Here is a 24,361-nt window from a genome sequence, read left to right as displayed (position 1 = left end):
AAATAAGTGTCCCTTGGGGGACAAAGGAAGTCTTGGAGATCCTCCCACAGCAGAGTCAGCAGAGACCCAGGGCAGAGAGCAGCGAGCGGCCAAGGAAAGGAGCAGACCAGTCACTCTTCGAGGGGGAATGTTTCGGTGCTAATAGCCATCATTGGCAGAACTCGTCCACGGTAATTGGGTTACAGGATTATAAAATACCCACCGGCTTTATTTAAAAGACTAATCAGAAAGCATTTAGAACAACAACATTGCTATAAAGGAGGCCGTGAACTGCGGGCCCACGCCTTGGAGAACTGCCCTTAGCCTCTGCCTCCTTTGGGAATCTGGGGAGAAAGCTGGAGTGAGAAGAATCCCAGGAGAACCCAAATAAAAGCTCCTCTGATAGACCTGAGAGGAAGGCTTGCCCCAAACCCAAGCCAAGTTATTTGGGGGATTGTGTATACAGTCTCCGAATGATGATCCAGTGTCGGAAAAAGGAAACTCTTTTTGGTTTTTCTTCCTCCAACAAGCGGTGGTGGTCTGGCGGGAGCAGGGTGTTACCCCTGCTAAATTATAAGCAAACGAGTCCTGCTGATTCCTTGGCCAAAGTCAACTTCCTCCCTCTCTCTCTTTCTGGTTCAAAGGAGAGCCCTTTTGGACAAATACCCTCCTTGCAAATTGTGCTCTGTCTCCTGATACTCCTGGGGGTGCGGGGTTGGGGGGGCTTTGAAGTGCTAGAATAGGACTCTGCAGACTTTGGCTGGGGCCAAACACAGCCTGAACCTAGTTTTATACCACCTAAGGAAGGGTTTTTACATTTTTACGGGGTTGAAGAAAAATCAGGAGAATTCAAATTTCAGTGTCCGTGAATAAAGTTGTATTGGAACACAACCATGCCTATTCATGTATATATCGTTGTATGGCTGCTTTCACGCTGCAGTTGCAAAGTGGTGACAGATTGTATGGCCCACAAACCTGAGAATATTTACCAGCTGGCCCCGTACAGGAGAACTCCTGTGCCAAAAAAAAGTCGGTGCAGAGCATTATCTACATTATCCCTTGAATCTGGTGCTGTAGGGCACTTGACCCAAAACAGAAAAGAATAGATTCTGTCCCTGGGTCCCTGTCAGGGGTGAAGTGCTCTCCGTCTCATTTGTTTGACTCAGTGTCTCAATTCAATGAGCGTGGACTGAGCATCTGCTGTGTCCCAGTCACTGGGACACAAGATGAGGAGGATGCCATCCCTGCCTCGGAATGACTGGACAGCCAGTGGGCAGATGGGCATGGAAGCAAGCCGTGTGGCTATAATGCTTCCACGCGAAATGGAGGGGGCACCTTGGGTTCTGAGTAAGCCTTCATTTGTTGATTCCAATCTGGAATCCCGGAGTCTTGCTAAGGAAGAAATTGATCAAAGAAATGTGAAAGTAGTAGTTCTGTTAATTAGTTCATGAGTGAAAAAGCTCCTGATGCCAGTTACCCAATGAGCAAAGAAGTAACCTTATTAGAAAAGTCATTAAGACTTGAATCCTGAGATGGTTTTATGACAATTTTAGGAGATCAGTTAATCTACCAAGAAGAATAGTTTCTCAGTTGTAAATGGTATATTTAAGATACCTTTTGGGGTACCTAAGTGGCTCAGTCGGTTTAAGCATCTGCCTTCAGCTCAGGTCATGATCTCAGGGTCCTGGGATCGAGTCCTGCTTTGGGCTCCCTGCTCAGTGGGGAGTCTGCTTCTCCCTCCCTCTGCCACTCCCCTCTGCTCATGCTCTCTCTCCCAAATAAATAAATAAAAATCTTTAAAAACAAAAAGGCTTTTGACAAGATGTTAAACTGCGGCATGCTACTGTCTTTGCAAAAGGCATGGAGGCAGGGGTGTGTATAAGCATTCTTATATGAGCATAAAATGTTTCTAAAACACATGAGAATCTGAGTGATTATCCCAAGAAGTCTGGGCTGCTGGGTATATGGGAATAAGGATAAGAAGAAACCTTTTCACATATAACTGGTGCAGCCACTCTGGAAAACTGTGTGGAGGTTCCTCAAAGAGTTAAAAATAGACCTGCCCTACGACCCAGCAATTGCACTGTTGGGGATTTACCCCAAAGATACAAATGCAATGAAACGCCGGGACACCTGCACCCCGATGTTTCTAGCAGCAATGGCCACGATAGCCAAACTGTGGAAGGAGCCTTTTAAAAAATTTTTTTGCTCTAACTTTTCACTTTCCTTTTAAGCATTTAGTTATTTCAGGTAATTTTCATTCTTTTGTATACTCTGTTATGCCTTTTGAATTTTGAACCACATAAATATAGTTCCTGTTTAAGAGATAGATAGATAGATAGATAGATAGATAGATAGATAGATAGATAGATAGATAGATAGATAGATAGATAGATAGATAGATATAAATTTTACACATTTAAGTTTTGGGAGAAATTAATTAAAAATTTAAAATATATAAATTTAACATTTCTGGGCCTCACCTTCTGAATCTGTCCTGTAGGGAGACTAGATGAGCTTTATGGGAGTCTTCCAACTGGAGAGGACATCAGACTCAACGGAGGGCCCATTAAAACACAGATTGCATGTCCCCCAACCAAGTTTCTGATTCAGTGGGTCTGGAGCCAAGAATAAGTACTTACAACAAGTTCCCGTGTGATGCTTATGCTGCTGACCCAGGAAGTACATTTTGGGAGCCTACTTCTGACTTTGTAGGGTTTTGTACTTGTAAATAAACTACATTTCCAGTTCTGAAAAATACTAGGGAATAAAGAATAGATTCCTGTAGCTCAGAGCACAAAGCAGACACATCAACCAAAGTAAAATTATCTAGCTTGCATTCCACCCACAGGGGCATGGTAGAGGGACATGAAATCAGGTCATGGTCAGAATCTGGTGAGTTTCGATAAGTAATTCTTCCTGTGGGAGGTAATGTGGTGCAAAGCCTTTGGGGGTAGGGTGAAGTGGTGAGATTTAAGCTAGGCAGGGCATTTTGTTACCACCAGGCCTGATGCCCACAGGATAACATTGCTGGAGGTTATTTTAAAGCTCCCACAGTTCATCCTTGCCATACAAGTTCAGTCAGATCATGAGTTCTTGACATAGACACCTGAACCTGACTTGATGCTTTTGTACACACCATTCCCTCAGCCAGAACACCCTTCCTGGTCCTCTCATCTCTGTATGAACCCTATTTGTCCATCAAGATCCAAGTAGATCTAACTGTTGTTCTCCATAAGAACTTAACATTCATTCCCCCTACACTGAGTGTCTTTTTCTGCTGATACCAATTCAGTGGGACACTTGATCATTGTTATCTTAATTTTTTTTCATTCATCAATTCACTCATTCAACAAATATCACCCTCCTTCAACGGATCTTTATTGGAGGGCCTACAGTATGCTGGGCATTATGGTAGGTTTTGGGAACAGAATAATAGGCAAAAATAGACGTGGTCCCTGCTCTAGTAGTTAGAGATCCATTAATCAAATAATGGCACTGGTTACAGACTAAGAAGATGGGTTTGAAAGAAAGGAATGTGTAAGAAATGACCCTGATGTTGACGTTGACCTGTGGTTAGGGTCAGAGTAGACTTCCTTAGGAAATAGAGTTTGAGTTGAGATCTGAATGAGGAATCCCCGGAATGTGACTAGGTAAAGAGAATATGGGAAAAGGCACAGCTCTCGAAAGTTAGGGGCGTGGGGGGACACCAGCATGTACAAAGGTCCTGTTGTGGGAGGCAGTGTGGCAGCTTCAGGAAACTGAGAGAAGACCAGAATGGCTGGGGTGGTGTGATGAGAAGGGGGTAAAGAACAAAGTAAAGGAGAGCTACATTGCCAGACTGGGACAAACTGTCCAAACTGGGACAGAGCCCAATCAGCCTTGTTCATGATTTTGATTTGTAACCTAAGAGCGTTAGGATGCCATCAAAGGATTTTGGTCAGTGATGAGATCAGTTATGTTTTGTTTTGTTTTGCTTTGTTTTGTTTTGTTTTAAGATTTATTTATTTATTTATGATATATATATAGAGAGAGAGGCAGAGACACAGGAGGAGGGAGAAGCAGGCTTCACGCCAGGAGCCCAGCGTGGGACTCGATCCCGGGACCCCAGGATCACACCCGGGCCAAAGGCAGGCACCAAACCGCTGAGCCACCCAGTGATCCCCCAGAGTTGTGTTTTAAAAGTTCATTCTGCTGCTGCTGGCTGGAGCATGGACAAGACCAAAAGCAGAGAAAGCAGTTGGAAGGCTGTTGGGATAGTCTGGAAGACAAATGTGGAGTCTTAGATTAAGGTGATAGTAATAGAACTGGAGGAAAAGGGATGCAGTTAAGAAAATATTAGGAGGTAAATTGATTCCCTATCATATTGTAGTGGTTGGTTAAGGAAGAGGGAGGAGTCAAGGGCAAGAGTTATTACAGGAGCGTCCATTCTGGGGAATATGAGGTTGACTTTGCCTTTGAGCACGGAAGTAGACTTTGGGGTAGGCAACTGAGCAGGAGCCCAGACCCTCTGGTCTGGAAGTGGTGATTGCAAGTCAGCAAAGTAGAATGGTAAGTGAGGATGTCAAGGGAGAGAGCTTGTGTGAGAAAAGGAGGGGGGTCTCCTCTTACTGGGTGGTAAGCCCCTGCAGGAGCGCAGCACAAGGGGCATGTTTCTCTCATTTCTCCTTCTGTTCTGCTCACCATCATCCAAGTTCAGGTCTTAATTATGTCTCACCTGGATGCAGTGAGAGCCTGCTGATCCATTGCTTCTCAAATTTTAATCTGCATACAAATCACTTGAGGGTCCTGATAAAATACAGATCCTGATTGAATACATGTAGGCGGAAGCCTGAGATTCTGAATTTCTGGCAAGCTCACAGGTGATACAGACGAAATTTTCAGGAGGGGAGCTGGTCTCCCTGCTCCTGAAGCTTAGCGCCATCAAACCTGACGTCCTTGTGCCTCTGCTCAGAAGCCTTCAACAGCCATTCATGGTCACATTCAGGATCTACTCCAGCTCTCTTTGGCCAACCATGGTTTCTTCCCACTGCTTCTCTTCATCCATCCTTCATTCTACCAAACCAAACCAAATCCCTTGCTCTGAATTTGTTCATCTCTCATCTTTCAGGAAGGGACAGAGACCAACTCAGTCTAGCTTCCAGTTGGAGGGGGCTACTGCAGTGGTCTTAAAATCTCCCATGAAAGAATGCGGTAAACGTAATGACCCTCCTCACACATTTTCAAGTTTACACCTACATTTTTTATCATACATTTGCAGAAGATGCAATCTCCAGGATATTGTAAACATTGATATTTTTAAGTAAAACTATTACATCATTGTTTTAAATTTATCCAGTAGAATCTAAGCACAACAGGCATTTGATATCTACCATCATCCGTTTTAAAAATGCATGAACATGCTCTTCACTAATAGTGTTCCTTTTTCTTCTTGAAATTTTATTTCTGTTCACTTCCCCAGTGGAATTTTATCCTAATGGAATATGTGTAATCTATTTCATGCTTAAAACTCTTTCGTTTGTTTCCCTATCATATTTCTCTGTAGCGATTTTATATAAAATTAAAACTTCTTTTATTTCCTGAAATCATAAAACTCTGAGTACTAACATTTTCTTCTGGTCTGAGTTATTGTTAACAATTATTAATAGGGGCAGCCCGGGTGGCTCAGCGGTTTAGCGCCGCCTTCAGTCCAGGGCGTGATCCTGGAGACCCAGGATCGAGTTGGGCTCCCTGCATGGAGCCTGCTTCTCCCTCTGCCTGTGTCTCTGCCTCTCTCTCTCTCTCTCTGTGTGTCTCTCATGAGTAAATAAATAAAAATATTTTAAAAAATTATTAATGGGACACGATTGATCAAAATAACACAAATGTATTATTAATTTGGATGAGTTATTAATAAACACAAAAACTAAAATTATACTGAAGATGCATCTCTTAGTGAGATGATAATGCTGGATGACTTTTTAAAATAAAATTTATTGGCTTACAACACACATACCTACATGTGACCAGGTCAGAGCATTCAGCTCTTGAATTATCCAAGTAAACACACTCATACAGTTACCACCATGTCCAGAAATAGAATATTGCTGGCGTTGGGTTATTTCTTCAGTTTGTTTTTATATCCATGGAAGAATATTACATATTGTATGAGATATGAGACAGGGGCCAAGATTGATTACATTTCCATTTTTTATTCATATATATGTACGCCCTGAATATCCTCAGTTGCATGTACTGATAGAAATAGAAGTTTTGTTAAAACAGGATCACTTGGGGATCCCTGGGTGGCTCAGTGGTTTAGCGCCTGCCTTCAGCTCAGGGTGTGATCCTGGAGTCCCAGCCCCTCTCTCTGTGTCTCTCGTGAATAAATAGATAAAATCTTTAAAAAAAAAAAAAAAAAGGACCACTCAGTTCTTGATCTGCTTTGAGTTATATACTGAATATCACATAGCGATTTATCACTAACAGACTTTAATTACTTCTACTAGGCCTTCCTATTATTATTAATAATAATAAGGAATTGGAAACCATCCAGTTTCAAAGAAGATTCACTACTCATTTATTAGAGTTGCTGGTTTTCTCAGCTTTCTAGATGTCCCTTTATATGGTGGCCAGGAGTGGGGCGGGCTGCTGGGGCGATAATAAGCCCAGTTAAGATTTGGGATGAGGTGAGTAAGAGGTCTGTCTTTCTTTTGTAGAGAAGGAAGGCATTTGTGAGAGTGCAGGTATTAAAGGTCAACTTGTACCTTTGTCACCAGTCAGTTCCAGAAAACAGCTTCTATGGAAGTTTGAGGCCCTGGGAATTAAGAGAAACAAAAACTCTCTCTTAAAACTTTGAGTGCGTGTGTAATGCTTGGAAAGTGTTCGTGTACTCCCAGGAATCTACAGACCCTAATTAGAAGTCCCCTAAAGAACCTATATGACTCAAACCAGACTAAACCAGTCTCTCTACATTTCCTAGTTCGCGGTTTTAAGATTTGTCTCAGTATGGTTTTTTGTGCCAGGTCAGCACTGTGTGTAGATGTTTCCCTGAGCAGGGACCTCAGAAAGCAGGGAATTGTGTTGACCAGACAGGCAAACTAATGTGTTAGCAATACTCCTCCTTCAAACTTTCTCCAATTCCATTCTTATCCGGCATTAGCTCTGCAGTCTGAGTTCCCTTATCTGTTATTTTTACCTTTTTATTACGTGCGTACTTATTCATGTGACCCGTCATCACCTTTTCTAACCATAAACATCTCAAGAGCTGATGCTTGTCTTAATCATTTCCTGGCATTGTGCCTTACACTTAGTAGGTGTCGAATAAGTATTTGTTGAGCAGATAAGTTGATAAATGAATGTCTTAAACGTCTTCACATCCCCTGCAGATCCTAGAGTCCCAGATGAATGGAAGGATTAATCAGTGAGCAAAACAATGAATTAACAAATCAATGAACTAACGAGGCATTGAGCAATGGGCTTTGAAAGAGAGTTCACTACTCACATGAGGGTCCAGATATGCAGAATTGGGGTAAATGGTGTGCAGTGTACAAAACAGACTACTCCAAATCAAGTCTCCTGTTTTGTATTTAATTCTCTAATCGGGGCGGCCCGGGTGGCTCAGCGGTTTAGTGCCGCCTTCAGCCCAAGGCCTGATCCTGGAGTCCCAGGATCGAGTTCTGCATCAGGCTCCCTACATGGCGCCTGCTCTCCCTTTGCTGTGTCTCTGCCCCTCTCTTTTCCTCTCCCTCCCTCTCTCTGTCTGTCTCATTAATAAATAAATAAAATCTTTAGAAAAAAATTCTCTAATTGGTCAGTGTAAATGTAATTGTTCTTACCAGAACATCCAAGTAGGGGCACCTAGGTGGCTTAGTCGGTTGGGCATCTGCCTTTGGCTCAGATCATGGTCCTAGGGTCCTAGGATCGAGCCCCACGTCCAGCTCCCTGCTCAGTGGAGAGACTGCTTCTCCCTCTCCCTCTGGCTACTGCTCCCTCTGCTTGTGTTCTTTCTCTGTCAAATAAATACGTAAAATCTAAAAAAGCATCCACTTTAAATCCTGTCCTGTGCTTTGCACTTTGTCTTGCAGGTGTGAGTGGCATCTCTGCACCACGGTGGTGTTTAGTCCATACCTCAGCCCGCGTGAGGATGTAAAGTCCCCTACTCTGCACATGAGTGGTATAGGCCAACAGGAACATCTGGCTGCAGCCACGTTCACCGACATGTCAGCCGTGGAATAGTGTGGACGCCTTCTCTCAGCTTCTCAGGGTCTCAGTCCTTTTGGGTTTGTCTCATTGACCTTTTTTTATGGTTTTGTGGCTGGACATTCACGGCCAAGGCAGGCACCATGGGGGATCAGCAGCTGTACAAGACCAATCACGTGGCCCACAGTGGTGAGAACCTTTTCTACCAACAGCCACCACTTGGCATCCATGGTGGGCTGAACCACAACTATGGGAATACGGTCACAGGGGCTGGAATGGATGCCCCGCAGGCGTCACCCATCTCCCCCCACTTCCCTCAAGATACTCGGGATGGTCTAGGCTTGCCTGTTGGTTCCAAAAACGTTGGCCAAGTGGATCCCTCGAGGCAGGGAGGGTGGGGAGGTCATACTGGGCCTGGAAACCACGTCCAGCTACGCAGCAACCTGACCAACTCTAACATGGTGTGGGGGACACCGGCCCAGGCTGAGCCCGCCGATGGCTACCAATATACCTACTCCCAGGCCAGCGAGATCCGGACCCAGAAACTCACCAGCGGCGTCCTGCACAAGCTAGACTCCTTCACCCAGGTATTCGCCAACCAAAACCTGCGAATTCAGGTCAACAATATGGCCCAGGTGCTGCACACCCAGTCGGCAGTGATGGACGGAGCCCCTGACAGCGCCCTGCGCCAGCTGCTGTCCCAGAAGCCCATGGAGCCCCCAGCGCCGGCTCTTCCTGCTCGCTACCAGCAGGTGCCCCAGCAGGCTCACCCTGGTTTCCCCAGTGGGCTGTCCAAATCAGCTCTTCAGGTGGGGCCACACGCTAGCCAGGGCCACCTGTATTATGACTACCAGCAGCCACTGGCTCAGATGCCAGTGCAGGGAGGACAGCCACTGCAAGCCCCTCAGGTGCTGTCCCAGCACATGCAGCAGATGCAGCAGCACCAGTATTACCCGCCGCCACAGCAGCAACAGCAGCAGGCTGGGCAGCAGCATATGTCCCTGCAGGAAATGCAGCAGCAGCAGCAGATCCGCCCGCCACAGCCTCAGCAGCAGCAGCAACAGCAGCTGCAGCTGCAGCAGCGGCAGGGTCCGATGCAGATACCTCAGTATTACCAGTCCCAACCCATGATGCAGCACTTGCAAGAACAGCAGCAGCAGCAACAGCAGCAAATGCACCTACAGCCCCCTTCGTATCACAGGGACCCCCACCAGTATGCCCCGGAGCAGGCGCATGCCGTCCAGCTGATCCAGCTGGGCTCCATGCCCCAGTACTACTACCAGGAGCCCCAGCAGCCCTACGGCCACCCCCTCTGCCAGCAGAGCCACCTGCCCCAGCACCAGCAGCGCGAGGACAGTCAGCCCAAGACTTACCCAAGCGACAGGCAGGCCCAGACCATGCTGAGCTCCCATGGCGACCTGGGGCCTCCCGATGCAGGAATGGGAGACCCGGCAAGCTCGGACCTGAACCGGCTCAGCGGGGCCCTCCCCCATCGGCCGCTCCTATCCCCCAGCGGGATCCACCTCAACAACATGGGGCCTCAGCACCAGCAGCTGTCTCCCAGTGCCCTGTGGCCCCAGGTATTCTAATGGTGGGCGCAGCTTGGAGGATCTCAGTGTGCTATAGAGTCGGCCAGAGCAGAGTCTAGGTCGTGCCCACCCCTCTCACCAGCCCCTCCAGTGCTTTTGTTCTTTATCCACACCACGAACCTTAATGCACATGTGCCTGATGCTGTCTGTGCCAGGTACATGGAATGCAGGATCAATTTCAATTCAGTCCTTTGCCCAGTGAGCTTACAGTCTTGCTGCAGCAATGCCCATAATACCATACAAGGTCCTGAATGATGCATGTAGTGGTCAAGGCTTGACTCGGGGGCCCAGGGACCACACAGGGGGTGAGGGTGGGGGTCTGGCCCCCTTAGGTCTGAATCCTCAGGGAATTCCTTTGTGAAACTGTTCCCCCTTTGGGAAGGTGACCACATTATGACAGCATTTCTCCAAGTATATTGCTCCGACCAGAAATACCATAGAATGTTTAATAGATATAGTGGGGATGGGGGTGGGGTGAGTTCTCCAGATAAATACATTGGGGGATTCCTATAGAGAATCTGGTTGCAACGCTGAGGGGCTTCTCAGAGCCTGTGCTATGCTGATGTGTGTGTGTTGTGCGTCTCCCAGAGATGAGACTCTGAGCTGCCCTCAGGATCCAGGCAGGTAAAGTGAGTAATAAAAGTGACTTGTTAAAAAAATTTTTAAAAATTAAAAAAAAAGTGACTTGTTAGGAGACACTGAGGAATGGTGCCAGCTGTGGTGGCCTGGAATGTAGATGCCCCATCTGATGGTGTTCTTATTCAGGACTTTTCAAAAAACAATCTAGCCAGACAAAGATCATCCGCAGATCTGTGGGTCGCGGTCATTAACCGTTTGTTTCTCAAATGTATTTGCCACAAGAAGGTTCCTGTGTGCTGGGCACTGCTCATGCCCTGTCATGTTCCTGGGAGCTACCCTCGTATGACAATAGGCTCCGGGGAGAAGGAAAGCTTGAATGGGACCAGGGTAGATGGAGAGAGGGCTCTGATGGAGGCTGGAGACGAGCTCTCCTTGACCCTATCTTGTTTGAGACCCAGGCCCAGTGGTAACTGGGGGAGCCTTTTTGAATATAAGAATAAGGTGACATGGCCACAGCTGACCTGACCAGCAGGAGATCTCTGGGCATGATGCTGTGTTATGCAGCTCTCTTGTTCCATGCCTCTCTCGGGAATGGAGCCTATCTATGCACACAGTGGTAGATGGGGAGAAAAGGAAGGAACGAGGTGGGGGATTGAGTCCTGGCGAGCTGGTGGCTGGTGGCAGCTGCCGAAGTGGGTGTGTTACTGAGTTGGGGGGCTTGGGGAAGCGAGGGAAAGAAGTGAACGACCTGCTGGCCCTGTGAGCTGGGGGAAGCATACTAGAAGTGTAGGCCCTGGGATTCCCTGAGCTCAAAGATTCCTCCCGTCAGAAACACACTTTTTTCTCTTTCTTCTTTCTTCCGGTGTCCTGCATGGCTCAAAATTAGATGCACCTACCTGATGGCAGAGCCCAGCCAGGGTCCCCCGAGTCAAGGTAGGATGGATGCAAGAAGGCATGTTGGCATTTTGGGAAACTGGGAGGTGTTCCTGGGTTGTCTATCAAGATTCATTTTCAAATTCAAAGTCAGTTTTTCAAAGAAGTTTATAATAAGAATAGCAGCTATCGTGTTTGAGTGTTTACTGTGTGCTAGGCACTCTCTATTTTGTGTAATAAAGCAACTCCAGTGATGGTGGGTAGGATTACCACGTGCCTAGCACATAGTAAGCACTTGACCATTCTTAGTTGCGTTCCTGTGACTTTACAGATGAGAAAACAGCCTCAGAGCTTAGATTTGTACATCAAGTAAGTGGCCATATTGGGATTGACTCCGAAGGCCATGTTCTGTCCACCAGTCAGTATTTATTGAATACCTACTGAGTGTCAGGCATAGAGCTAAGCTTTGAGAATGCAGCATTGAGTAGTACAGACTTATTTTCCCCCATCACAGGCACGGTAAATTCTTAGTCAGCACCTGACAGACTGCTACGACATGCTGTCTAGAGGCTGAACCAGAGTACTTAGACATGTGTCTCTAAGGGAGGGCTTCTGGAAGAGGAGGCCCGAGGCGACCCTAGAAAGATAATAGGTCAAAAGTGGAAAAAAACCCAGCACTTGACGGCCTAAAATGAAGGATGTTTTTTTCAACTCTTGCATGATTTTGAGCAAGCCCTTTCCCACTCTTGAGGCTCAGTTTTCCTTCTGTAAAGTGGGCTTAGTTCTCTGAACAGTATTGGGATAATACAAGTGGGACCCTGGGAGCACTGGATGAATGAAATGGGTTCATTGCGGGGTGTGAGGTCTTGTGGTAAGTCACCCTTCCTCTTTGTCAACATGTGTGTCCTCTCCGTTTGGCTCTACCCTTGAGCAGTAGCCAACCAAAAGGAGTGTTTGGGGAGCAGTTTGATGCCAAGAACAAACTGACGTGCTCCATCTGCCTGAAGGAATTCAAGAGTCTGCCTGCCCTGAATGGCCACATGCGGTCCCATGGGGGAATGAGAGCCTCCCCCAGTCTCAAACAGGTTAGCGGGAGCCGGTGCCTGGCCCTTCCCAGACCATGTGTTGCTTGCTTTGCTTTGCTGCCATCAGACAGAGAGTAATGTGACCCCCAGGTGGGCATCTGGGGAAGCACAGTTCTTCCCTAACAGGAGTACTTAAGCTTTGATGCTAGGAGCTAGCCAGATTAAACAGACTCCACTTCCACTGGTTTCATGAACAAGAGTCAAAAGCAGGGGAGCTGGAAATCTTTTGAGGGGTCCTAGTTTCTCCTCTTTCTGGAAAAGACAGCAAAGAAAACATGTAGATGCAACATTATTAACTTCTGCTGCTTAAAGCACCTAAGACCAGAGTCTCTTGGGCCTTCCAAATTAGTAGCCGATGGCCAGAGAAAGCAAATGTGACCAACATTTTCTATTCACCAGTGTGCTAGTGTTAGACTCTAGCAATGGAAGGTCTTTAAATACCCTCAGGATTATCCAGAGAGGATATCCATGTGGTGAAGTATCCATGCAGTTTTAGAGAAAGATTTAAAAATGCAAAGAATTTTTTAAAAATGCAAAGAATTTCTTAAATTCTTTAGATAATTGTTGATCTAAATTAAAGTCTATGGGATTAACTCCCTGTTCACCAAAATTGTGGATACCCCAGGTCACTCCCATCTCCTCACCATTCCAAATACAAGAGCTTTGTCTTCCATTTGACAGATGAGTACACTGAGGCTTGTAGAATTAAGAGGTCCTACACAAGAGCTTATTATGTTTTATTTTGTGCCTACCAGTCCATTCCTTTTCTTTAAAAGTTATGACAACAACAAAAGATCTGTTTTAATTATACAAGTGATAACAGTCAAGATTTTTTTTAACATAGAAAATAGAGTGCATGGCCTTGCCCACTGCCAACTGGCATCACTTGAGCCAAGGGACTCAGGGTTGCAGGAAGGAAACCACCCTGCAGTGGCTCTCTACCACCCATGCGTGATGCCCTGCAACATTTCAGGAAAAGCAAAGTGCATCCCCACTGGGACTGGCTGCTCTCAGCCCAGGATCAAAGCCTTTATTGTCTGTGTAGGAGGAAGGAGAGAAGGCCCTGCCGCCTCAGCCTCAGCCTCAGCCCCAGCCGCCACTGCCACCTCCGCCTCCGCCGCCACCGCAGCTCCCTCCCGAGGCAGAAAGCCTCACGCCCATGGTCATGCCCGTGTCTATCCCTGTCAAGCTTCTCCCGCCCAAGCCAGGCTCTCAGGGCTTCGCCAACAGCATCGTTGCCGCCCCCTCCGCCAGAGACAAGCCAGCCAGCTCGATGTCGGACGACGAGATGCCCGTGCTCGTGAGGATGACCCTCTCTCCCCCACACTCACCCCAAGGGGCTGCCCCCCACCCGCCTGCTGTGAGTTGCTGCTCTGCCCCCCGCCCGCCTGGGGTGAGAACATCCCTTTGCTTTCTTGGAGATGGGGCAGCTCTTCCGGGGTCACTGGCCTAAGCATAAGCATGGCCGTGGCTGGCTTGGGAATCCTATCTCTGTCCACACTGCCTGCTACCCAGTGAACACCTGTCACTCTACCAGGCAAACGGTCTGGGTTAGATTCTGAGAGGCCTGAAGGTATTCCAAAATTAAGACACATGATAACTCAGCTGGTAATCACGGCTATTAAAATATAGAAGTCCTATCTCAGTCCTATCTCAGCTGGGCCCTGGCCCCCCAGCTTCAGGATCTGCAGACCTCCTCAGATCCAGCAGCCAAAGAGGTAAAAACCCTTGGCACAGCAAGCTTCCACGCAATAGCCCTGGCATCCATTCTGATGGTCAGCCTAACTAGATGCTTAATATTTTCAGTATCCCACCTGCATTATTAGCCTTAGAGGACCTAATTCACCAAGGTTCCCAGAGTAACTCCACTGAGAGAGACATCTACCCCCCCAATCTCAGGAAAGCAAAGATATTTGTGTTTCTCACTCACTCTTAAGTTCTTCTCTTTCTCAAATTCCAAGCGTGTCACCCAAGCAGCTTAGCTTGGCTCTGGGGCAGAGATATCTCTCTCTTTCCCCCCGTCTTTTGCCTCCCTCTCTTACCCCCCCTTGGTCCCTCCCTCCTCTTTCTCTCTTCCTTTCTTCTTTCCTCTTCCCTCCCCTCCTCTGGGGAGTCTGTAACCCATGTGGTTGACTATATCTAGATCTGTTCCCTCCCCACTAAGTGGTGTGCTGGGTCATATTTGTCCTCAAAGAAAAAGTGGCTGCTGGGATTCCAGGTGGCACGAGGGTGGGGTTAGGCCAAAATAGGGGTACGGTGAATAATTAAAAAAACTAGAAAAGTCCAAAAAGAACCTTTTTGGTTCTCTATGTAATACCAAGGCTTCAGAAGAGGAGAGGCCGAGGGGGATCTTCTGGGAGTGAGGGTTCTCGTGAACTTGCAAGACTTGGGAGCCAGCAACAGGCAGAGAGATGAAATGAGAGCCAAGCTCCCTCTTTGCCTAGGGATTCAGAAGGAGAGACACTGTTTCTGTCCCTGGAGAACTCTCAGCCTGAAGCTGGAGACAGTAAGGTTCCTAGTCACACAGGGGTCAGAGCCCCAGGCAGCACCCTCCGCCCCCACTCAAGACCATGAGAGAAAAACCAGGGCAGAGAAACAGTGATCCCCTGGGAGTGGCTGCAGGGGAGCACCCCTGGACAGCTAAAGTCACTAGGGACTGGGGAGATGCAGGGAGTTTGGTATGAATTTGCTCAGCAGACCCCCATGAAGATAGTTCTGAGCAGGGTTTTATAGGCAGAGATGAAGCTGGCTTTGTAGAAAAGGCAAGAGAGAGACGTCTTAAGTAAGGAGACAAACCGAACTAGAAGCATGTAGCTGGGATTGAGTAGATAAGAGCAAGAACCTGACACTTGATGTAAAGAAACTTAAATGTCTGGGAGGGAGCCCTGAGTTCTAATCCCCACTCTGCTACTGGGCCCCCCTGGGGATGCAGGGCAACTAAGACCCTCCCCCTTGCAAAGCCTGCATTTCTTCCCCAGGTCTGGGGTTGGACTCATCCAGGGGTCTCCCTGTTCTGGGGGAGCTTGTCAAACCTCTCAGTGGTTCCACCTCCGGGGGCTGAACAGCTTGGTAGACGTGGAACCCTGTAAATGCTTCCTCTCAAGTGACATCCAGACCTGACAATTCCGGGTGGCTTCCCTAGCCGGGGGTCCCAGAGCCTTGCCTGGGGTTGAGAGCTGAAGTGACAGGACCAGAGGCTCAAGTAGAGGGACCTTTGCCCCCCTGTGATCAGAGGTCTGGGTTCTGACACAGGGTTGAAGCCATGCAAGCTCTGTCTGTGCTCAGATGACCTCATCCGTTACCGGGGAATGGGATATAAAGCTTCAGGTTTAGTTCCCAACCCGGGGGCACAGACGTCCACTCCCAGTTCTCCTCAGGTCTGTCTCTCTCTCCACCTCAGCCTCAGGTGGTGAGGAGCCCTCTGGTGGGAGAGGAGGCAGGGTGTGGCACTCTGGCCTAAGGAGAGCCCCCTGGGGGTGAGCCCGAAGCCTGGGGGGGGGCGCCCTCGGCCCCTTCAGCTTCCAGAGACTTCCCTCCTAGGGGCTGGGACAGCACCCCCAGAACACAGCGAAGCTGAAGGAGAGACAGACAGAGCTGAGGGGGGCCTGGAGCAGGTCACATGGCCTGGAGGCAGCTGGTCACATGACCACGGCCAACCTTTCCCATCACCCCCTGCTGCCTCCTCGCGGGGCCACCCTGGGCACGGGAATTGCCAGGCCCTACAGCTGTGACAGGCACTGGCCTGCAGGGCCTGGGCGGGCACCACAGACGGCCCAGAACTTTCTGCAGGTATCCCCGCCGGCCCTCGCAGAGGCACTGGGGCCTCCCCAGCCACACCCCGCCACACCGAGCGCTCGGTTTCTCTGGGCTGATGCTGGCGCACAACCCGCGTCTGTTTCTGTTTGGCTTTGGCGTGCCCCGCTTATCTATTTACGTGCATATGTTTACTTATTAGTATATATGTATCCGTGTGGCAGATCTTCCTTCCAGACTGTGCTTCGTTCCGCTGCCATAAGATAAACTAACCCTGCTGACAGGAAGCAACCCAGGAGAAGGGCTTGCTGCAAATGAGCTACCGTCCCGGGAGCCGTGGTGAGGGGTGGTGAGGGGGGAGCGTCACCAGATCCAATTTTTTTTTTTCTTTTTTTTTTAAAGCAAAGCACAGGACAGGGGCCTGAAAGCCCCTCGATGGCTCTCCCTCGCTCCAGAGCTACCTCGAAGGAGAGCCCAGTGCGGGTCACTGGCCCCGGGCGCCTTGGCTAGGCTTGTCCGCCTCTTCCCGCTCCACAGCCTCTGTCTGCCCGGCTTCCCTGAATAGATTTGTTCTGTCCCCTTCTCAGAACATGTGTTCTCTGTCCCCGAGGTCTGTCCCCTGGGAGCGCTGGGGGAATTAAAGGGCCCCCTCGGCTGGATTCCACTCACCAGATGGGAATGCGGTGATAAGCAATAAAGAATGTGAATGTATTCTTCGTGCCCACCCGCCGTCGCCGCCACCCCCAGCCACCCCCAGCTCTCGCCAGACTGAGGGATTTCCTCCCAAACCGAGGCCTTCTCCCCAGTCAGGCCCCGGACCCCGCCCTGTGGGAGCTGGAGCTGGCTGTTGTTCGAGGCAGGGGTAGGCGAGGGGTAGGCGGCGGGGTCCCCGTTAGAGCAGACGCCACCCCCCCCGCCCCCCGCTTCCCTCAGCCTGTGGCAGTGGCCTGTGGGGAGAGCCGCAGGACTCGAAAACCGGCCCGTTCCTCCCGTTCTAGGAGATTCCCAGGAAGCACCAGCCCGGCGCGGCCAAAGCCGAGGAGCCCCTCAGGAGCTTGCCGGAGAAGAAGAAGTTCCGGCACCGGCCCGAGCCGCTCTTCATCCCGCCCCCGCCCTCCTACACCGCCAGCCCCGCCGCCTCGGCCTCGGGCGCCACGCTGTATCAGAGCCAGCTGCGCTCCCCGCGCGTGCTCGGGGACCACCTGCTGCTGGACCCCGCCCACGAGCTGCCCCCCTACACGCCCCCGCCCATGCTGAGCCCGGTGCGCCAGGGCTCGGGGCTCTTCAGCAACGTCCTCATCGCGGGCCACGGCCCCGGCGCCCACCCGCAGCTGCCCCTCACGCCCCTGACGCCCACGCCGCGGGTGCTGCTGTGCCGCTCCAGTGAGTCCCGCCCCCCCCGAGGGCTCCCCTCCTCCGCGGGCCTCTCGTGCACCCCGCCGGCTTCTGCTGGGCGAGGGCCCCGCGACGCCCCGAACTCAGTGTCCGATGCTTACCTTCAGGGGAACCCCAGTCTAGCCGGGGAGACCCCGCGGCCCGAACTACCGTCGCCTTGGCACAAGCCAACGGTGGAGGCGTGCGCGCACTCCGTGAGCCCGTGCCCTGGATAATCGTGCCCGAGACGCCCCCAAATAAACGTGCTAAGTAGATCTGCAAATAGATTAGGTATGACCTGCGAGACCAGGCTTCCACCTCCTAGGCGCCTGCTGCCCAAAGATCGAGCCTGGAGAGCCGGCCAGCCCCCATCTCTCTCTCTCGAGTCAGGATGGTCTCAGAGGAGCCGCCCAGCTAGGCTCCTCTAGGGCTTCTCCTTACCCCGTGTGGGACATGAGGGACCCTAAGCCGATTAGCAGCGCATGGCATCCGGTTCCTTAGACACCACTGGGGGTAACCCTGGCAGGGGTTGGGTGGGAGAGCCGTCCCGTTTTGACTTGAGGTTCCCTGCCCATTGGCTGTAGTTTCCTCGGCTCCCTTTCCTGTTGATCACTGACCTCTGGTTTCTGTGCTTCAGACAGCATTGATGGCAGCAACGTGACAGTCACCCCGGGGCCTGGAGAGCAGACCATTGATGTTGAACCGTAAGAAAAAGCCAATTTTTACATTTTTATTTATTTATTTTTATTTTACTTTTTAAAGATACATATATCTGGGTGTTATTCTGTATGTTGGCAAATTGAACACCAATAAAAAATAAATTTATTATTAAAAAATAAAGAAATATATACATTTTTTTTTTTACTTGTTTATGAGAGAGACAGAGAAGTAGAGAGAGACACAGGCAGAGGGAGAAGCAGGCTCCTACGAGGCAGCCAGATGTGGGACTCCATCCATTGACCCCAGGATCATGCCCTGAGGCGAAGGCAGATGCTCAACCACTGAGCCACCCAGGCATCCCTATTTTTTTTTTTTTTTTTTTGTAGAACAGAAGCTTCAGCTGAGGATGAGGAACTTTAAGAAGTAGCACCAAATGAGAAGTTATAGAAATTATAGAATCATGGTATTTCTCAAGTACTGGTGCTTCAAGGCTTTTGCCAAAGACTCAATGCATACTAAATCATGAAGCCCTATATTCAGGGAGCCTAGTCTCCTGGTCTCCGGTTGCATGAGCCAGTTTGATTGTGGCCATATGCTTGCGCATCCCCAGTGACTGACGCATTCCTGTCAGAGTACCCAGCTCTCTATGAGGCTCCATCCAAATGCCCTTGCTTCCTTCCCTGTCCTCTCCCTAAGATTCTTGGCTGATCCTCTAAATAGGCTTGTTGAGTACTTAAGTTGTGGGTAGGGGGTAGGGACCACAATGCTTCGAAGAGAAATGTGCTATTATTGTCTTTTCTTATCCTTTTTTTTTAAGATTTTTTTTTAAATTTTTTTTTTTTTTTTTTACTTAAAGAAGGAACCCATGAGTGGGTGAATGGGAGGAGGGGCAAAGGGAGAGAATCTTTCAAGCAGATTCTTACTGAGTGAGGAACCTGCCTCAAGGCTCGATCCCACAACCCATGAGATCACAACCTGGGCTGAAACTTAAGAGTCGGAGGCTCAACTGACTGAGCCATCCAGGAGCCCAAGAAAGGTGCTGTTTTCCTAGAGAAGTGCAGAAAAGACCTGGTGGTAGAGTGGTGACTACATTGAGTCAGGAATCCAAAAACCTGAGTTCCAGCACCATTTGTTATTTGACCTTGATGAAGTAACCTTTCTAGGCTTTATTTTCTTTTTAGAGACTTTATTTATTTACTAGAGAGAGAGCACAAGCAGGGGGAAGGGGAGAGGGAGAAGCAGACTCCCCACTGAGCACGGAGCCCGACTCGGAGCTTGATCCCAGGACCCTGAGATCATGACCTGAGCTGAACGCAGACGCTTAACCAACTAAGCCACCCAGGTGCCCCAACCTTTCTAGGCTTTAGTTAACCCACCTGTTAAGTGGGAATAATTGTCACTGCCTTGCTTACATCATAGATCTTTGTGAAATTCAGATGGGATAATTTATGTGAAAGTGGTCTGAAAGGAATAATAAATATAATAAGCTCATTATGTTTGTTACATTTTTTTCTGGTTAAATGGTGCCAGTGGCCGTACTATGGGCAGCTGTTGCCTTGCAATTAGCACCCTCCCTGTCTCAGTTATAGTGAGCTACGATGCTCCAGGCTGACTCCTCCCTGCCCCTTGCAGCCTCTCTCCCCAATCTTAAAGCTGTTCCTTATCCCAGTGAAAAGGCCATGCCTGGAATCTTAGGATCACACTGTGAGGAAATGGCCCTGCATTCTTCTTGCAGAAGGAACTGGTTTCCTTCTTTTTCAAGTTCCTGACAGTTGCTCTTGACCTCAAATTGAAGACCACACTGTTGTTTTCGTTCTTGTCATTAAAGACGCATCAACATTGGCTTGAGGTTCCAAGCAGAGATCCCAGAACTTCAGGATGTCTCTGCCTTGGCCCAGGACACACACAAGGCCACACTGGTTTGGAAGCCCTGGCCAGAACTAGAAAACCATGACCTCCAGCAAAGAGGTATTGGCATGAGGCAAGAACCGGGTGGGAAAGGCCTGATCCCCTACAGGAGAATCTGGCTCTAGGATGGGTGTGTTTTTCCCTGAGACTGAGCTCTCTCTGATGTGGTGGCTCCTCATTGTTCCCAACAGTGGAGAACCTCCTGAACTTGTGCTGTTCAAGTGCATTGCCCGGTGGAGGGACCAATTCTGAATTTGCTTTGCACTCTCTCTTCGAGGCCAAAGGTGATGTGATGGTAAGGAACGGTGAAAATACACTTCACAGTTCACATTCTTCATGTCAGAATCCTAAAAAATGTTTTCCTGAGTTTCTGTGTTGTCCCACATACTCTAAAACCAATTCTTAAGATCATGACCAATCAATATGTCGCTATGTTCCCTATCTCATTGAGTAGGTCAGGATTTAAAGCCTGCAGGAGAACCTGCTGTTAGACTTCTGTGTATACATCTGTTCCTAAGTAATAATTGTGGTCACATCTGTCTTGGGAAATTAGAATTTCTTTTCAGCAGTCTTATAATTAGCATCAGAAACCTGGCCTCCAGTGATAGAGGTAGAAAGCTTTACTGAAGTAAGACCTGGCCTGAAACAGCCTATTATACTCTCCCGATTGTTCTTCCTTACCGTGGAAGCCAGCCAGTTTGATGTTCATTGAACTGTTTTCTCCCCTGACTAAAATGAAGTGTTTGGTGTGCATCAACTAGTGTCATTCTTTCACCTTTGACACGGTTCTGTGGTGTCCCCAAATCTGACCTTTGGCACCATTTTCCCAGGATCCGAGTGGCCCATTTGCCTGCTCCACCTGAGTTCTTGGCAAGAGCACTCAGTTGTTAACCTCATTTTCCCTTTTAGTAAATACATGGTTTTGTACCATCTTCAGCCTCTTGCTTTTTGATTTTATGAAAATGTGCAAGTAAACAAATGTCCCAATTACTACCTTCTCATGAGATTATTGACACCCTTCAAGGATTTTCTTTTTCTTAATATTTTATTTTTATTTTATTTATTCATGAGAGACACATAGAGAGAGAGGCAGAGGGAGAAGCAGGCTCTATGCAGGGAGCCTGGTGCGGGACTCGATCCCGGAACTCCAGAATCATGCCCTGAGTTGAAGGCAGATACTCAACCGCTGAGCCACCCAGGTGTCCGGCTTCAAGGATTTTCTAGAGTGTTAGAGAACACTCTTTAATCCTTAAAGACAAATGTTGCAAAGAGGCACTTCTCAAACTTTTACTTTTACACAGATCACTTGGGGCATCTTGTTAAAATGCAGATTCTTATTCAGCAACTCTGGACGTGGGGCCCAAGGTTCTGTGTTTCTAACCAGCTACCAGCGGATCCCTGTGTTGCTGGTCCATGACCCACACTTGAAGAAGCAAGGCTCTAGACCTTTCTCTGCCCCTAACCCATCTTCTGTTCCCATCTACAATTCCACATGCACCATTTCTTTTTAAAGTTGATGAGGCTGAAGGAGGCATATTTGAAAGGGTTCTTTAGCTGGGCCCTCTGGACAATGTATATATAATACAGTTATTACAATACAACCGTTTATGTTAAAGTTGTAATGAAATGCGGTTTTTCTGCAAAAACACTTATAAATCACCTGCTCATTTCCTTGGAGCCTTTCCCCAAGATTCAGTCTTCATCCAGAGGAGGCCGCACTATCTCCCTGAGGCTGGGGCCTTCACCAAGGAAGAAGTGGGGTCTCCACTGCCGCCTGTGTTTTTCTCAAACATGACCAATTGGCAGCAGGCATGGGCAGGGGGAGGTATCTGAATGCCGAGTCCTGTTGGCCAGAAAGGAAGCCCCAGTTAGGGGAGCTCCCCTCTGGTTTTCCTTCCACCACCCCCAACTCCTGGCTGTGCACTGCTGACTCCTTTTCCTCCTTAGGTAATGCTCTGCCCATGGCACACAGACCCATTACTGACTCTCACCTTTTCTCTCCCATGGATCTATCTGCAGGCTGCTCTGGAAATGCTGCTGCTGCGGAAGCCAGTCAGGTTAAAATGTCATCCTTTAGCAAATTACCACTATGCCGGTAGGTGGCCAGGAGCCTTGTGCCCCATTGCTTCCCGAGAGCAGGCTCTTTGCATGTGTGGTGATGTCGCTTTTAATAACGGATAGACCAGTCCCATCCTAATCACCCCTTGTGAGCTCAAGGCCTTCTGGGGCCTAGCTGGTGGGGCAATTGTATTTGTTGGCTGAGTACTATTGGGTGTTTGTATGGAGTCCTGCCCCTTGTGGATGTGCCAGGAGCTGGGTGATCGTGGGCGGTGCCTGCATGTGTGGCAGTGAGACTGGTGCGTCTGGGGAAGGAGCCAGAGAGGGGACAGCACAGAGACAACACTCAGCAGCCCCTTGGCTTTGGAATCAGTGGACATGGGTTCAGATCTTGCCTGCATCCTTGGCCTTCTGGAACCTTAGTCTCCTCACCTGTGAAACGGGGCTCCTACTCCATCCCTTACAGCACTTTTGTGATGATTACAAATAGTAAATGTTGCGCAGTACATGGCATATCCTAGTAGCTTTTATTATTCATTTGTTGAATAATTATTTTTTTAGTATTTGCTGCATGCAAGAAACTGCTAAGTACTAAGATAAAACAGTGACTATGACAGACAGACGGAATCCTTCCTCATGCACTTTGGAGTGTGAGGAGGAAGTAGTAATCAACAGATCACACTCATGGCAGGAGAAAGACATACACGTATGCGTGTGGTATACATATACACGTGTGTATATACGCCTGCATATACGTATGTTATATGTTTGCACATATGCATGATATACACACACATGTACATATACAGAGTGTGTTCTGCGAGGGTGTGGGTTAATGATGGCATCACCAATAAAGAGGAAGGAGAAAACACTTTTGAGAGTTGAATAGTACGAATCATGAAGAGAGAAGACAACAGGTCTGGGTGCCTGAGGTGACAAAATGAAGTCGAAATCAACATTTTGATCCATCCATTCTGAGATGATTCTCCATGAGCCTGAGCCTGCCTAGGTTCTCCATTTCACAGGAGGCCAAATCCTCCAATGTACTAAATACTTAAGTGGGCTTGGGGCCTGGTCAAACCTTTTCTAGTCCTCAGTCCAGGCAGCTAGATGGGCCTACCATGTGAGGGCTGCTCTACAAATACTAGAGTGTCCTCAATGGGCACCCCACCGTGCCCACCACACTTTGCCACACTCACTCTGCCCCTCTCATGAGCCAACTTTCCTGCCTGTCATCACAGGGAGGAAAGGCCGCAGAAGCCGCTTACCTGAGCACAGACAGCCCTGGATGTCTGCCTGTAGATCCCTGTCAGCATGCAGGCCTCTACCCGACTAGGCAGGCACAAAATGGATACAGGAATAAGAAATCTGTCATTTAACTAGGGCCTAAGGGAGCCAGTTTCTTAATATTTTCTCCATCACTTCCTGCTTGGTCTGCCCCAAGTGTGGGTAGGAAGATGTGGGAGTCCTCCCTAATCTGCCATGGAAACAATCAGTCCTCTTAATTCCCAGTGTCATCTGTTGCCCATTAAGCCCTGACAGGCTGTCCAGCCTCCTGGAGCCTGTCTCAGGCTTCTTTGTATAGTGGGCGAGACAGTTGATGACAGGGAGCTTCCCAACCATCTGCTGTAGCTGCACTCACCCTTGGGGTGACCAGGGTGGCCGGCGCCTCTGGGATGGTCAGCTCCAGCTGTGAGCAACCTCGTCTGAGACCCAGACCCCCTCCAGTTCTTCCCACTCTGCCAAGCAAGTATTAGATTGTTTTATGTGTGTCATGACATAATTTGGAAAGCTATGGACTAGAAGCCACCCGCCACCCCAAACAAATCAAAACAAAAATACTAAAATAATAGTAAGAATTTTGAAACTAAACTCTGCTAAAATTACCAATCTTTTGGGGTCCAGCTAATATGTTGCCCATCCTCAGACTCCTTCCCACTCAGGCAAACCAGGAAGCATTCTGTTGCCTTCTGGAATTTTCAACCCTTGGAGGCAAGAGAGGTGGACCTGAGGTGTGAAGGGTTGGTATTCCACTAGCCATGTGTTTCCAAGAAAAGGGTGCTCACCTGTCTGCCAGACATCTGCCTTCTCCAGGACATGATCACAGATTGGACCCCGGGGAATCTTATAGAACTATGAATAAAGATCAGAGGTCACTGGTCCCTAGAGTCTAGCCTGACTCCATCCCTTAATAGTTCCCTTCCAGGCCCCAGAGGAGACCCCAGAGTATACCCCCATCACATGTCCTAGTTATCAGCCACTGCCTCCTTCCTTCAGTTTGGTTCCAGAGTATAGGTGAATCCCATCCCCATGACCTTGTCC

General features: G+C 48.8%; 1 protein-coding gene across 1 annotated transcript in view; it reads left to right on the top strand.

The window, feature by feature from the left end:
- Positions 1 to 24,361, top strand: part of TRERF1 (transcriptional regulating factor 1) — a 206,502-nt gene that overhangs the window by 158,476 nt on the left and 23,665 nt on the right. The window contains 9 exon segments of the mRNA XM_025418797.3: positions 8,046 to 9,740; positions 11,215 to 11,261; positions 12,136 to 12,286; positions 13,332 to 13,586; positions 17,038 to 17,422; positions 18,051 to 18,117; positions 19,902 to 20,041; positions 20,173 to 20,276; positions 22,001 to 22,076. Of these exon segments, the coding sequence (XP_025274582.1) occupies positions 8,304 to 9,740; positions 11,215 to 11,261; positions 12,136 to 12,286; positions 13,332 to 13,586; positions 17,038 to 17,422; positions 18,051 to 18,117; positions 19,902 to 20,041; positions 20,173 to 20,276; positions 22,001 to 22,076 (2,662 nt within the window). The 5' untranslated portion in view covers positions 8,046 to 8,303.

This window comes from Canis lupus, chromosome 12, assembly GCF_003254725.2.
Source record: "Canis lupus dingo isolate Sandy chromosome 12, ASM325472v2, whole genome shotgun sequence".
Lineage (NCBI taxonomy): Eukaryota > Metazoa > Chordata > Mammalia > Carnivora > Canidae > Canis > Canis lupus.
Note: the sequence above shows the minus strand (reverse complement) of the source record. Positions and strands in the feature narration are given on the sequence as shown.